Source organism: Rhamphochromis sp. 'chilingali', assembly GCF_963969265.1.
Source record: "Rhamphochromis sp. 'chilingali' genome assembly, chromosome: 20".
NCBI lineage: Eukaryota > Metazoa > Chordata > Actinopteri > Cichliformes > Cichlidae > Rhamphochromis > Rhamphochromis sp. 'chilingali'.
In genome coordinates, this window is record NC_137947.1 from 2,128,499 (window position 1) to 2,143,308 (window position 14,810).

Here is a 14,810-nt window from a genome sequence, read left to right on the forward strand (position 1 = left end):
CAATCACAGTTCAATCAGTCCCCCCACCCTGACACTTTTTTCCACTTTAAGTGAGGAAATGGAATTAAATCTGGACACATCTTTATCTTTTTTGGACATATCAACATATCTTTTTAAGGTTAAGAGAATATGGTCATCAGATTGGAGAAGCTGACCAATCAGAGCTGTAATAATGATATTTAAGGATATTTAAGGTGTGTTGACTGGTTCATAACGTCAGCTCATGTGAGAAAACATCCCATGCTAAAAGTTGCCGCTAGCTGCTGGTTGATGGTGAATTTATTGTGTGTTTCCACAGTCTGTACAGATGAAGAGTAGCAGAGCTGGAGATAAGGCAGGAGGAAAAGTTGACTCAATTCAATTTCAGTTTATTTATATAGCGTTAATCACAACAACAGTCACCTCAAGACACTTTATACTGCAAGGTGGAGGCCCTATTGTAATACAGAGAAAACTAAATGATCAAAACAACCCCTTTTGAGCGAGCACTTGGTGACTGTGGGAAGGAAAAACACCATTTTAACTGGAAGAAACTTCCAATAGAACCAGGTATAGGGAGGGGCAGCCTCTGAGGACTGGTTGGGGTTGAGGGGAGGGAGAAAGGACAAAGGGCACGCTGTGGAAGAGAGCCACTCTATGAGCTGTTCATTCAGTTTGTGGTTTAGCTTGACTCCATGACGTTTCTGAACTAATGCTTTGCTCAATTAATGTTGCAATGAATTATGGGTGGATTTTACTGATATTCTATCTTTATGTTGTCACCAAACAGATCTACAGATTTGGGATTAGCTACAGGCTCCTCCACCTCCGCTGGCTCTTCTGTCCTGCCCAGGATGGCGCCCCCGGTGCCCCCTCGTCAGGTCTAGCAGTCTTACTGTCCATCCAACAGCTCCTTCTCCCCTCTTACAGCCCCTATGGGAGCTCCATCTGTGGTGGCCACAGGCCTTACAGCTACAGCTACGGTGGCGGCTGCAGCCTGGGAGGATACAGACACACACCTCACCTTGAGGACATCCCCCCAGCAGGTTTGTGCAGCAGGCTGAAGAGATGGAACAGCAAGCACTCACATATTCATATGAGTACATTTTGTTGTTTTGAGAGGTGTACTCAACACAGGACAGTGGCTGCAGGTGCTAATTGTTTTGAGTTAAAAGTAATTAAGGATGCTGTTGCAAAGTTTGATAATAGAATCCGAACCTGGTAATGTTCAGGGCTGCAGTACACGTGTAAAGATGAGTCTGCTTGTACGACATCATATGTGCCTTTGTGTAACTCAGTGACAAATAAATTGGGTACCATAGCTCCATATGCCATTAGTTACTTTAAAAGTGGGAGGAAAAGCAGAAGGACTTGTTTTTGGTTAAGACCAGTTAAAATTATGAATGTCTTTCATTCAGTTTCCTTGCTTGGTTTAGACACTAACTGGGCGAGCGAGGAGGACAACCACGTGGTGGCCAGAGGAGAATATGACTTTACAGCTGCTTCTCAGGAGGAGCTTTCTATGCGAGCTGGAGAGATGCTCAACCTCGCTCCTAAAGGTGATGAGCTTTTTACTAGTTGCAGGACATTTGATTCTGAGTGCTTGGACCCAAAACCTTCTATTTTTGTTTTCCTTATCTTAGAAATAACAGATGAGGGCTCTTCTTTTGTGTGTGCGTGCCCCATGTTTACAACTATCTCCCTCGTGTTTAGAGCTACAGCCCCGTGTGCGTGGCTGGCTCCTGGCCAGCGTGGACGGTGAGACCACCGGCTCGTCCCAGCAAACTACGTTAAGATCCTCAGTTCACAATTGGACGTCACTGATCACGTGACTGTGGCCAAACGAATCAAGCATCGACAGAGTGCTTCTGAAGCGGTGTGTTGGTGTTTTTTGACACACGCGCCGGAGCGTCAGCTTCAAGCTGGCCATCACTAATTTATAGCATTCGTCCTCTTGTGTGCGTTACTGGTCCGTCTGTGTTCCTCCATGCTTTTTTTCCTGCTTGTCAGCCTTTGTGTTTTAACTCCATTCCCTCGTGTCCAGGTTTGTTATTTGGTTCTCAGCTTTCCCAGTTTAGGTTTTCCTAGTTTTGTTTCTCGCCTCCCTCGCCTTTGTTTGTATGTCACTCTCCATAAATAAAGCTCACTCACATCAGCAGTGCCTGCATCTTGGGTCCTCCATTCATATCTCGATACGCAAACCCTGACATTTATTGTGTAGTTACTGGTGGTGATCAGAGGGCCCGGTGGCGCCAGTGTACGGCAGCCTCGCCTCTGTCAGTGCGCCCCAGGGTGGCTGTGGCTACAATGTAGCTTGCCATCGCCAGTGTGTGAATGTGTGTGTGTGTGAATGGGTGGATGACTGAATGTAGTGTGAAGCGCTTTGGGGTCCTTAGGGACTAGTAAAGCGCTATACAAAATGCAGGCCATGCAGGCAGGCCATACTGCTAGGAAGTGCTGACAAAATATGAAATTATGACGCTATTTATGTAGAGGCACAGTTGTTACGGCCCTAGCTGGGCCTCCTGATACTGCCCTTGTGTGGGCGTGGTGTTTTTCTCCGCCTCCTCCTCTTTTGCTCCACCCCCCTGTCTCTCTCTTGCTCTCTCTCTCCCCAGGACACAGCTGCTGCTCATTGGACTCACTTACCACCTGGGCCCAGTCAGCAATCACCTCTCTGAGGTCATATAAGCTGGGGATGAGCTGTGAGCAGAGTGTGTGGGGTGTCTCTGCTTGGTGTGTAGGTAGCCTGCCTGAAGTGTGGAGTTGTGGAAGCAGTATAGCTGCTTTACGTGAGTAGTGTGGGCTTGTGGGCCTTGGCAGCAGTAAAGCCAGCTGCTGTTAGTGACAGGGTGAGCTTGTGGGCCCCTGGAAGTGCCTCCTCGTGGTGTGGAGTTTTTGTTTGGTTGTTGTGTTCTTTGTTGTTGCAACCTTTTTTCCCTTTTTCGGCATGTTATTGGTAATACGGCGTTGCCGGCTCCTTATGTTATGATTATCTACAATAAAGACTGTTATTTACTAAGAACACCTGTCTGTTTTCCTTTCATTCTGTTCTGGACTCATTTGTTACTGGTCCCCTCACTCGCATGCCTAGACCCCTTCGGGGGGGACGTAACAACAGTACTAACACAGAACAGCGGGGACACAGAACCAAAACCTAAGAACTAACAAAGACACGTCAAGAAATCAAAAATTAGTAAAACAAAATAAAAAACACTGAGCCAGTGACCCAGGACCGTGACATTCAGTTTCTCAAGGAGTAATCAAAGCAAACATTTTTTTCTTTTTTTGAATAAGAGATTTCCTTTATGTGTTACATGATGGTGTAAGTTCCAGCACAGCTCATTTAGTTTGCAGAAGTGCTCCGAGGCCCCTATGAAACACATAATTGAAAGAATCTAACAAATTCGAGGGGTGCAGTAGCTGTAGTATGGTCAAAAGAGCTTGACCATACTACCACCTTGTCATGCGAATTCCTGAGATCAGGAATGATAAGGTGGGGCCAGGTTTCACAATGAACTCACCCGAAACTCTGGCTGATTGGGACCCACACCCAGTTTCACACCTTGGCTCAGGCGATTAGAGGATCATCAGGGGGTCCCTTTGTCCCTCTGTGGGGGGAAACTCCCACTAGGTTTATATCTGGGACTCTCCACCATTTGACCTTAGAACTGAAGAAGCTTCTCGGATGAGAGGTGAAACGTCTACAAGTAACTTAAAGAAGTCCAGACGCTTTTCTTTGCAAGCTCCTTTGACTACGATGACCTGGATGACTGAGAACCTTCACAGACATATAGCTGTAGTATGACTTTTTGTTCTCATGCTTCATGACGACTTTACTTTTTTCTTTTTTTTTGGTGGGAGGAAGTTGACATCTCAGTCCATTGTGACGTGCAGATCTTTGACTGGCTTATGAACTCAGTCAGGAGGAACTCGGCAGGAGAGGGAAACAAGGACAAACAAACCCGGCTTGGGGTGATGCTCATGTGTGCCCAGGTGTATGATGTGGCTCTTTGCGGTGACACAGTAAAAATTGTGGCTCTGTGACTGGTTGGCTGCCCCAGCCCTGGCCCTTCATGTATTTCAGTAATGTCTTTTTCTCCCGTCTCCTCCTCTCGTTTACATGTTTTGCCCTTGTGACCCATTCCTTCTGTCACGTGTGTTTCCCCCCCAGCCATCATGTTCTGTTTGTGCTTAGTTATGTCCATGTCTCATCTCCAGTCCCCTTTTCCCTCTGTATGTATTCACAGTGTACGTGTTCCTCGTCGGTTCGTCATGTTAAGTCTGCGAGTCTTATTCCGTCATGTGTCATGTATCACTCCAAATCTCACTACCTTTAACTGATAATAACTGTTTCCTGATTGTTATGTCTAAAAGGTATTGCACAATCGCCTCTAGTAGAGGATCAGGTTTGTTTTCCACTGATAATGGATTTTAACATGACTGACCAATGATTGTGGAGCACGTCCATGTAGGATCTTATAAATACAACGAGCAAAACTTAATATATTATATTTCTGAAGTATGACGGAAGGAAAAAAAGTTTCACCATCCATCTTCATCCGCTTTATCCGAGGCCGGGTCGCGGGGGCAGCAGCCTAAGCAAAGAGGCCCAGACCTCCCTCTCCCCAGCCATGTCCTCCAGCTTGTCCGGGGGAACACCAAGGCGTTCCCAGGCCAGCCGAGAGATATAATCTCTCCAGCATGTCCTGGGTCTGCCCCGGGGCCTCCTCCCGGTGGGACATGCCTGGAACACCTCACCCAGCAGGCGCCCAGGGGGCATCCTTGTCAGATGCCCGAACCACCTCAGCTGGCTCCTTTCGATGTGGAGCAGCAGCTGCTCTACTCTGAGCCCCCTCCCGGATGGCCGAACTTCTCACCCTATCTCTAAGGGAGAGGCCAGCCACCCTTCGGAGCAAGCTCATTTCTGCCGCTTGTATCCGCGATCTCGTTCTTTCGGTCACTACCCACAGCTCGTGGCCATAGGTGAGGGCAGCCTGGCGGAGCCCATCACCCACCGGGAACGAGTCCGACTTATTGCCGGCAATGCGAACCAAGCTCTTGCAACGGTTGTATAGGGATCGAATGGCCCGTAGCAATGGGCCAGACACCCCATACTCCCGCAACACCTCCCACAGGACACCCCGAGGGACACGGTCGAATGCCTTCTCCAAGTCCACAAAACACATGTAGACTGGTTGGGCAAACTCCCATGCACCCTCAAGTATCCTCGAGAGGATAAAGAGCTGGTCCAGTGTTCCACGACCAGGACGAAAACCGCATTGTTCCTCCTGTATCTGAGGTTCGACTAGCGGACGAACTCTCTCGAAAAGTTTCACATTTTTAAAAAAATCCAATTTCATATGATCAAATTTATGTCAAAAAGTTCATATTTATTCCCTCGTATGTCATGTGTGAGTACTGTACTATAAATGTCATATATCAGATGATACTGATAACCTAATGCTAATTGCAATAACTATGCAGAGGTCTCTAGGCCTCGACTTTTATGGAGCATGTGAAGTTTGGGGCAGAGTGGACAAAGAAAAGTTTCTCAGCAGGTTCAACAGGTTGCTACAACACAGGCCGATGGAGTATTGCACTCACTCATCCAAACTGGCAAACATGTAACATACACTCTAAGACTGATCCTGCTCTTTACTCCTTTGCTATGATTTAATTTGATATTATGTAGCCTTGGAGACAGTTTGCATAGATTAGAATGTTAGATTCCTGTGATGTCATCAATGCCCGATGTTTTGTTTTAATGTCTTGTGATAGTTCTAAGTGCAGACAAAGTCAGAGTTCAAGTGAGTTTAGTCCAATTTTGAACCAGTTTCTGACATGTGGTCAAAATCTTGGCCGACCTTTACCACACCACGTGCTGTGGGTGTGCGTAAAAATCTAGGTGAGTAAAGTCTCCTTTACCTGTTAAATTCAATTTGTTTAATTTTGGGCTTTTACTTCAGGTGTTTTGATTCAGTAACCAAGTGATCTTTGTACAACCTGCAGACCGCCACACTGATCCCTGGTTCCCCTGGTGTATCTACACACAGCACATACAAAAGTCACACTAAAGGTAAGAAGTACATAGGTAAGTTCACACCACACCTGCAGTGATAGAGCCTCTTTCCCAGGCTCTCAGAGTTTAGCTGGTATCCACCTGCACTCTTGGTGGCGCTGTCACTTGGTGTTCGCTCGCTCTGCGGTAGAGTATCACTTCCTGTTCCTGCTCAAACACAGTGGTGTTTCTGAGTAGCTTATTTGCTTAGCAATTTAATTAACAACTTTTAAATACATTCTTTTTTCATAGTATAATCTTCACATGCTTCATCCAAAGCACACTTTCTGTGTACTCACTACCTAATTTATAGCCAAAGTATTCACTCACTGTCTCTGTACTGTTAGCCGACTCGTTAGCACCATGGCTACTTCACCTGTCCCTCCTGCACTTTCTTGCTCATTGTGTCAGATGTTTAGTTACTCCTCGGCCTTCTTTAGCAGTAATGATATCTGTAACAAATGTAGCATATTTGCAGCTCTGGAGGCCAGGATTACTGAATTGGAGACTCTGCTTCGCAACCTTCATTCACCTGTAGCTAGCCAGGCCCCTGTAGCTGGTGCAGCCGAAGATAGCGTAGGCCCCGCTAGCTGTTCCCCGGCAGACCCAAGCAGCTGGGGAAAGAGGGCGGCTGGGTCACGGTGAGGAGGAAGCATAGTCTTAAACAGAAGCCCCAGATACACCACCAACCCGTTCATGTGTGTAACCGTTTTTCCCCATTCGGCGACACACCCGCCGAGGGTCAAACTCTGGTAATTGGTGATTCTGTTCTCAGACATGTGAAGCTAGAGACACCGGCAACCATAGTCAATTGTCTTCCAGGGGCCAGAGCAGGCGACACTGAAGGAAATTTAAAACTGCTGGCTAAGGGTAAACGTAAATTCAGTAAGATCATAATTCACGTCGGCAGTAATGACACCCGGTTACGCCAATCGGAGGTCACTAAAATCAATATTGAATCGGTGTGCAACTTTGCCAAAACAATGTCGGACTCTGTAGTTTTCTCTGGTCCCCTCCCCAATCAGACCAGGAGTGACATGTTTAGCCGCATGTTCTCCTTAAATTGCTGGCTGTCTGAGTGGTGTCCCAGAAACGATGTGGGCTTCATAGATAATTGGCAAACCTTCTGGAGGAAACCTGGTCTTGTTAGGAGAGACGGCATCCATCCCACTTTGGATGGAGCAGCTCTCATTTCTAGAAATATGGACAAATTTATTAAACCCCCCAAAATATGACTATCCAGAGTTGGGACCAGGAAGCAGAGTTGCAGTCTTACACGCCTCTCTGCAGCTTCTCTCCTCCTGCTACCCCCCCAAAAACCCATCTCCATAGAGACTGTGTCAGCTTCCAAAAAGACAAAAAACCAACTAAAAACCAGCAACAAACAACTTAAACATAAACAATTACAAAGAAAGAACAATACAGCATCCACATCTGAACCAAAGAGTAAAACAGTGAAATCTGGATTATTAAACATTAGGTCTCTCTCCTCCAAGTCTCTGTTAGTACATGACTTAATAATTGATCAACAAATTGATTTACTCTGCCTTACAGAAACCTGGTTGCAGCAGGATGATTATGTTAGTTTAAATGAATCAACACCCCCGAGTCATTCTAACTACCAGAAATCTTGAAGCACAGGCCGAGGGGGCGGTGTGGCAGCAATTTTTCACACCAGCCTATTAATTATTGAAAGACCAAGACAGACTTTTAATTCATTTGAAAGCCTGATGCTTAGCCTCGTCCACCCCAGCTGTGAAACTCAGAAACCAGTCTTACTTGTTATCATCTATCGTCCACCTGGGCCTTACACAGAGTTTCTGTCTGATTTCTCAGACTTTATATCTAATTTAGTTCTGAGCTCAGATAAAATAATTATTGTGGGTGATTTTAACATCCATGTAGATGCTAAAAGTGACAGCCTCAACATGGCATCTGTTATTAGACTCAATTGGTTTCTCTCAAAATGTAAAAGAACCCACCCACCACTTTAATCACACTCTAGATCTTGTTTTAACATATGGCATAGAAACTGAACATTTAACAGTGTTTCCTGAAAACCCTCTCCTGTCTGATCATTTCCTGATAACATTTACAATAATTGATTACACAGCGGTGGAGAGTAGACTTTATCAAAGTAGATGTCTTTCTGAAAGCGCTGTAACTAAGTTTAAGAATATAATCCACCCACTGTTATCATCTTCAATGCCCTGTACCAACACAGAGCAGAGCAGCTATCTGAACACTACCCCAACAGAGGTCGATTATCTTGTTAATAATTTCACCTCCTCACTACGTACGACTCTGGATACTGTAGCTCCTTTGAAAACTAAGGTCTCAAATCAGAAGTACCTGACTCCGTGGTATAATTCTCAAACACATACCCTAAAGCAGATGACTCGTAAGCTGGAGAGGAAATGGCGTGTCACAAATTTAGAGGATCATCATTTAGCCTGGAGAAATAGTTTGCTGCTTTATAAGAAAGCCCTCCGCAAAGCCAGAACATCTTACTATTCATCACTGATTGAAGAAAATAAGAACAACCCCAGGTTTCTCTTCAGCACTGTAGCCAGGCTGACAAAAAGTCAGAGCTCTTTTGAGCCAACAATCCCTTTAACGTTAACTAGTAATGACTTCATGAACTTCTTCACAAATAAAATTTTTATCATTAGAGAAAAAATTACCAGTAATCATCCCACAGATGTAATATTATCTACAGCTACTCTTAGTACCATTGATGTTAAGTTAGACTCTTTTTCTCCAATTGATCTTTCTGAGTTAACTTCAATAATTACTTCCTCCAAACCATCGTGTCTTTTAGACCCCATTCCTACAAAACTGCTCAAAGAAGTCCTGCCATTAATTAATGCTTCGATCTTAAATATGATCAACCTATCTCTAATAATCGGCTATGTACCACAGGCCTTCAAGCTGGCTGTAGTTAAACCTTTACTCAAAAAGCATCTCTAGACCCAGCAGTCTTAGCTAATTATAGGCCAATCTCCAACCTTCCTTTCATATCAAACATCATTGAAAGAGTAGTTGTCAAACAGCTAACAGATCATCTCAGAATCAGAATCAGAATCAGAAAGAATCAGAAAGGGGTTTATTGCCAAATGTTGAGCAGGTTTACAACATTAGGAAATTGCTGCGGTGCTTCAGTGCAAACATAGTGTCATAAATAGCACTTAAATAGTGTCATAAATAGCACTTAAATAGACATGAAAAAATAAAAGTAGGGATAAGAATTAAAAGTGCTACGTAGAAAGATATGTGCATGAGCTATACATGAGATATATACATGAGAATAAGAATTAAGAGTGCTACGTAGAAAGATATATACATGAGTGCAGGTGGTGATCAGTGCCAAACATGGAATGATGCAGTGACACAGCGTAGGGTCATGTGTTAGTGGTGGGAACAGTCATATGGTTATTGTTCATGTGTCCAACAGCAGAGGGGAAGAAACTGTTCTTATGGCGAGAGGTTCTGGTGCGAATGGACCGGAGCCTCCTGCCTGAGGGGAGCAGGTCAAACAGACTGTGTCCAGGGTGAGAAGGGTCAGCTGAGATCCGAGCTGCACGCCGCATCTCCAGAGTAATGGTTTATTTGAAGAGTTTCAGTCAGGTGTCAGAGCTCAGCACAGCACAGAAACAGCTTTAGTGAAGGTTACAAATGATCTTCTTATGGCCTCTGACAGTGGACTCATCTCTGTGCTTGTCCTGCTAGACCTTAGTGCAGCATTCGATACTGTCGACCATAATATCCTATTAGAGCGATTAGAACATGCTGTAGGTATTACAGGTACTGCGCTGCAGTGGTTTGTATCATATCTATCTAATAGACTCCAATTTGTGCATGTAAATGGAGAGTCCTCTTCACACACTGAGGTTAATTATGGAGTTCCACAGGGTTCAGTGCTAGGACCAATTCTGTTTACATTATACATGCTTCCCTTAGGCAGCATCATTAGAAGACATAGCATACATTTACACTGCTATGCAGATGACACCCAGCTCTCTCTGTCCATGAAGCCAGATAACACACACCAATTAGTTAAAGTGCAGGAATGTCTTAAAGACATAAAGACCTGGATGGCTGCTAACTTTCTGCTTCTTAATTCTTAATTCAGATAAAACTGAGGTTATTGTACTCGGCCCTGAAAATCTTAGAAATATGGTATCTAAGCAGATTCTTACTCTGGATGGCATTACCTTGGCCTCCAGTAACACTGTGAGGAACCTTGGAGTCATTTTTGACCAGGACATGTCCTTCAATGCACATATTAAACAAATATGTAAGACTGCTTTCTTCCATTTGTGCAACATCTCTAAAATTAGAAATATCCTGTCTCAGAGGGATGCTGAAAAACTAGTTCATGCATTTATTACTTCCAGGCTGGACTACTGTAATTCATTATTATCAGGATGTCCAAAAAACTCGCTGAAAAGCCTTCAGTTAATCCAAAATGCTGCAGCAAGAGTCCTGACAGGGACTAGAAAGAGAGAGCATATTTCTCCTGTATTGGCTTCCCTTCATTGGCTTCCTGTTAAATCCAGAATTGAATTCAAAATCCTGCTCCTCACATGCAAGGTCTTAAATAATCAGGCCCCATCTTATCTTAATGACCTTGTAGTACCATATCACCCTATTAGAGCACTTCGCTCTCGCTCTGCAGGCCTACTTGTTGTTCCTAGAGTATTTAAAAGTAGAATGGGAGGCAGAGCCTTCAGTTTTCAGGCCCCTCTTCTGTGGAACCAGCTTCCAGTTTGGATTCGGGAGACAGACACTATCTCTACTTTTAAGATTAGGCTTCAAACTTTCCTTTTTGCTAAAGCATATAGTTAGGGCTGGACCAGGTGACCCTGAATCCTCCCTTAGTTATGCTGCAATAGACGTAGGCTGCCGGGGGATTACCATGATGCATTGAGTTTTTCCTTTCCAGTCACCTTTCTCACTCACTATGTGTTAATAGACCTCTCTGCATTGAATCATATCTGTTATTAACCTCTGTCTCTCTTCCACAGCATGTCTTTATCCTGTCTTCCTTCTCTCAGCCCAACCGGTCGCAGCAGATGGCCCCGCCCCTCCCTGAGCCTGGTTTTGCCAGAGGTTTCTTCCTGTTAAAAGGGAGTTTTTCCTTCCCACTGTCGCCAAAGTGCTTGCTCATAGGGGGTCATGTGATTGTTGGGTTTTTCTCTGTATCTATGAAGTGCCTTGAGGCGACTTTTGTTGTGATTTGGCACTATATAAATAAAATTGAATTGAATTGAATTAATCACTAGGAAGCTTCTAACAAAGACTGTATGAATGTGTACATTGAGGCAAAGTCAGCTTTCCTACATACAACTAATCACAACCCCTGTGTTTGTTTTGTCTCTCTTTAGAGGACTTAGAAGAAAAATACGAAGAGCAGGGTAAGCTGGGCGAAGGAGGCTTTGGGACTGTCTTCTTTGGAAAACGCAGAGAAGACAATTTCCCAGTATGGCTTTGTTAAGTCTAATTGTTGAATGTTGCCATTGTGTTTCTTAAATTTGTACAGTCTTAGTTCAAGCAGTAGGATCAAAGCCATTCCTTTGATCCTGACCACCTCTCCAACCACTCTGTGCTGGGGGAGGTTTTATTGTAGATACATCCTATCTGAAAGATTTGTTTCTTTTGATGTAAGCTTCCTGCGTTTACGACCCTTTGGTCAGCAGGAGGTCTGACACACACACACACACACACACACACACACACACACACACACACACACACACACACACACACTTACAGAAGTTCACACATATACATAAAATGCTTTGTCTTAGAACCATGTGGGCGTGGCTTTGTTCTGATGTGTTTTGTGTGAACTGTCTCCCAATAAAAGGTAGCAGGAGGAGGTCAGATCTGGGGGTCATTTTCGTGGTGGACACAGACGAGGCCTCCCTTGTGCAAATAATCGATCGATCGACTGTTTTGTTTTCTTCATGATGAATAAGTCTCTAGAATTAGTGGGGTTTGTGGAAACACAAACCCAACAGGCTTCTTATGTGTGCACTTTACAATTCTTCTAGTTCCTCCTGTTCTCTTTTTCTATAACACATTTTCTCTGTAATGCAGGTGGTGATTAAGCATGTTGCTCAGTTTTTAGTCAGCTACCTACCAGTGGTAAGAAATGTTTGTCTTTTTCTGTTGTTTTCCCCCAACGTGTACCTCAAAGGGCCTAATGTTTGAACACTGACCTTGATGTTCTGTTTCTCAAGCTTCTTAATGGTAAAATGACCGAGATTCCCAAGGAGGTGGCATTGCTAATAAAAGTGGGGGGCAGGACCAGAGGGTACGAGCAGCAATGTCACGCCCATTTTAAACGACTGGTATGACTTGGAAGACGAACTCATTATGCTCTTTTAAAGGCCAAAAAAAACATAGACTTGGAAGCCTACCTGGCAAACAGAAGAATCTTTGTGCACGAGAGGGAGGTTAAGGTCAAGATGACATATATGGCAAACTTTAATGGATAATGTAAATCTGATTATTTGAACATGTTTTTCATTTGTCTGTCTGGTCATAATGAGACAGCTGGTACATGCAGCCGCTGAAATGCAATCCAAGGGTGTCTACCATCGAGACATTAAGCCAGACAATATTGTGTTTGACACATCGCCTGATCATCCAGCATTTCTATGTGTCAAATTCATCGATTTTGGTGTTGGAGTCCCTTTTAGACCAGAAGCAGTCACACGAAGAAATGGTAGGTTGTCAGCCTCACTGTTTAAATGTCCTTGCCTGCCCACACGTTTAGTGTCCACATGAATTCCTTACCATGAATAATTACTTTCTGGATTTTAGGGACCAAATCAGCCGCTGTAAACTGGCAGGACTTTAATGCCACCACAGCAGATTGCGTCACAGTTTTGCAGCTGGGTGCGGTGATGGATTGGCTGGTACGTCACATCATCCCTGATGACAACAACACATCTGAGATGCACACTGACATTTCAGAGGGTAAGCTGAATGTTAATTCTTTAACCTGTCGCATTACAAGGCTTGAGAATTCTGTTTTCAGTGTTATCTGTATCACTAATGCACACGCAGACTTATATACACACCAACATATAAACTCAAACCACTCTATTGTATTTCTGAACAGATTACAAGTTTAATTCATCCATCCATCCATTCACGTCTGCTTATCCTTTTCAGGGTCGCTGGAGCCTATCCCAGCTGTCATAGGGCGAGAGGCGGGGCACACCCTGGACAGGTCGCCAGTCTGTCGCAGGGCCAACACACAGAGACAGACAACCATTTGCACTCACATTCACTCGCACATTCACACCTATGGGCAATTTGGATTAACCAATTAACCTATCCACAATAAGTGCATGTCTTTGGACAGTGGGAGGAAGCCGGAGTACCCGGAGAGAACCCACGTAAACATGGGGAGAACATGCAAACTCCACACAGAAAGACCCTGGCCTGATGGTGGAATTGAACTCAGGACCTTCTTGCTGTGCGGCAACAGTGCTAACCACCGTGCCACCGTGTTTAATTCAATTCACTTTTATTTATATAGCGCCAAATCACAACAAAAGTCACCTCAAGGTGCTTTATATTGTACAGTAGATACAGAGAAAAGCCCAACAATCATATGACCCCCTATGAGCAAGCACTTTGGCAACAGTGGGAAGGAAAAACTCCCTTTTAACAGGAAGAAACCTCCGGCAGAACCAGGCTCAGGGAGGGGCGGGGCCATCTGTTGTGATTGGTTGGGTGAGAGAAAGAAGACAGGATAAAGACTTTTTGTTTTTTTTATTAGTCCTTTATTTATCCAGGTAAAAAAAAAATCTCATTGAGATTAAAAATCTCATTTCCAAGAGAGACCTGGCATCATGGCAACAAAAGTCACATACCACATAGGTATATAACATTTAAAACAAATACAATATGCCATACCAACATGTGTAAAATATACAATAACAGATCAAATTAAGAGTACATTAAAAACAATCACACTGAGTAAAAGAGCTGTTTTCTCGTTCCTTTAAGACAGACTTAAACTCTCCCAAGGTAACCAATTCTGATAATTTCAGTTCCTTCTGCAGATTATTCCAGGAAGCAGGGGCAGCGTATTTAAAAGCCTTTTTCCCCAATTCTGTTCTGATTTTCGGTACAATAAATTGTATGATATTGTGCGAACGAAGGCTGTATTGGTTGTGGTTTTTACACATATAAACACATAAATAAGATGGAACCAGCCCAAGGAGAGATTTATAGATAAAGATCAACCAATGGGAGAGTCTGCGAATATGCAAAGATGGGCATTTAGCAGCAGCATACAAAGAACAATGATGTACACGATTTCCATAGCCAGTAATAAAACCTAAAGCACAATGGTACACAGTATCCAACTTCTTTAGGTAGTGGGCAGGTGCATTCATAAAAAGCAGGTCACCATAATCCAATAAAGGTAAAAAGGCTGCACGAATCAAATGTTTTCTCACTTGGAGGGAGAAACAGGATTGGTTCCTAAAAAAGTAACCTAGTTTTAGTTTTAACTTCGACACAAGCCTTTGAATGTGAGTCTTAAATGACAAATTCTGATCTATGTTGATCCCTAGATACTTGTAAGATGTGACCATTTCAATTTCAGATCCTTGAATTGTTTTAATCTTAGGAGACGTAGCTAACAACTCTTTGCCATTTGAGAATAACATGAACTTGGATTTCTCTTGATTTAACACCAACTTAAGTTGAGTTAAATGGGACTGAACGACATCAAAGGCAGACT

General features: G+C 43.8%; 1 protein-coding gene and 1 pseudogene across 7 annotated transcripts in view; both read left to right on the plus strand.

Moving 5' to 3' along the window:
* LOC308387787 (uncharacterized protein) overlaps window positions 1-7,946 on the plus strand; it is a 22,575-nt gene extending 14,629 nt beyond the window's left edge. For 4 of the 6 annotated variants that reach the window (XM_080868057.1, XM_080868058.1, XM_080868059.1 and 1 more), the window contains 2 exons: window positions 910-1,025; window positions 1,416-1,824. In XM_080868057.1, coding sequence (XP_080724183.1) covers window positions 910-1,025; window positions 1,416-1,741 — 442 coding nt within the window. In that variant the 3' untranslated portion in view covers window positions 1,742-1,824. The other 2 variants (XM_080868060.1, XM_080868061.1) reach the window with 2 other exon arrangements.
* Window positions 3,892-14,293, plus strand: LOC308388763 (serine/threonine-protein kinase pim-1-like; annotated as a pseudogene). Its single transcript, XR_013974733.1, has 8 exons — window positions 3,892-4,005; window positions 5,992-6,058; window positions 11,428-11,522; window positions 12,143-12,190; window positions 12,286-12,507; window positions 12,602-12,773; window positions 12,872-13,027; window positions 13,226-14,293. The product of XR_013974733.1 is annotated as a serine/threonine-protein kinase pim-1-like (transcript).
* The last annotated feature ends 517 nt before the right edge of the window (window positions 14,294-14,810 follow it).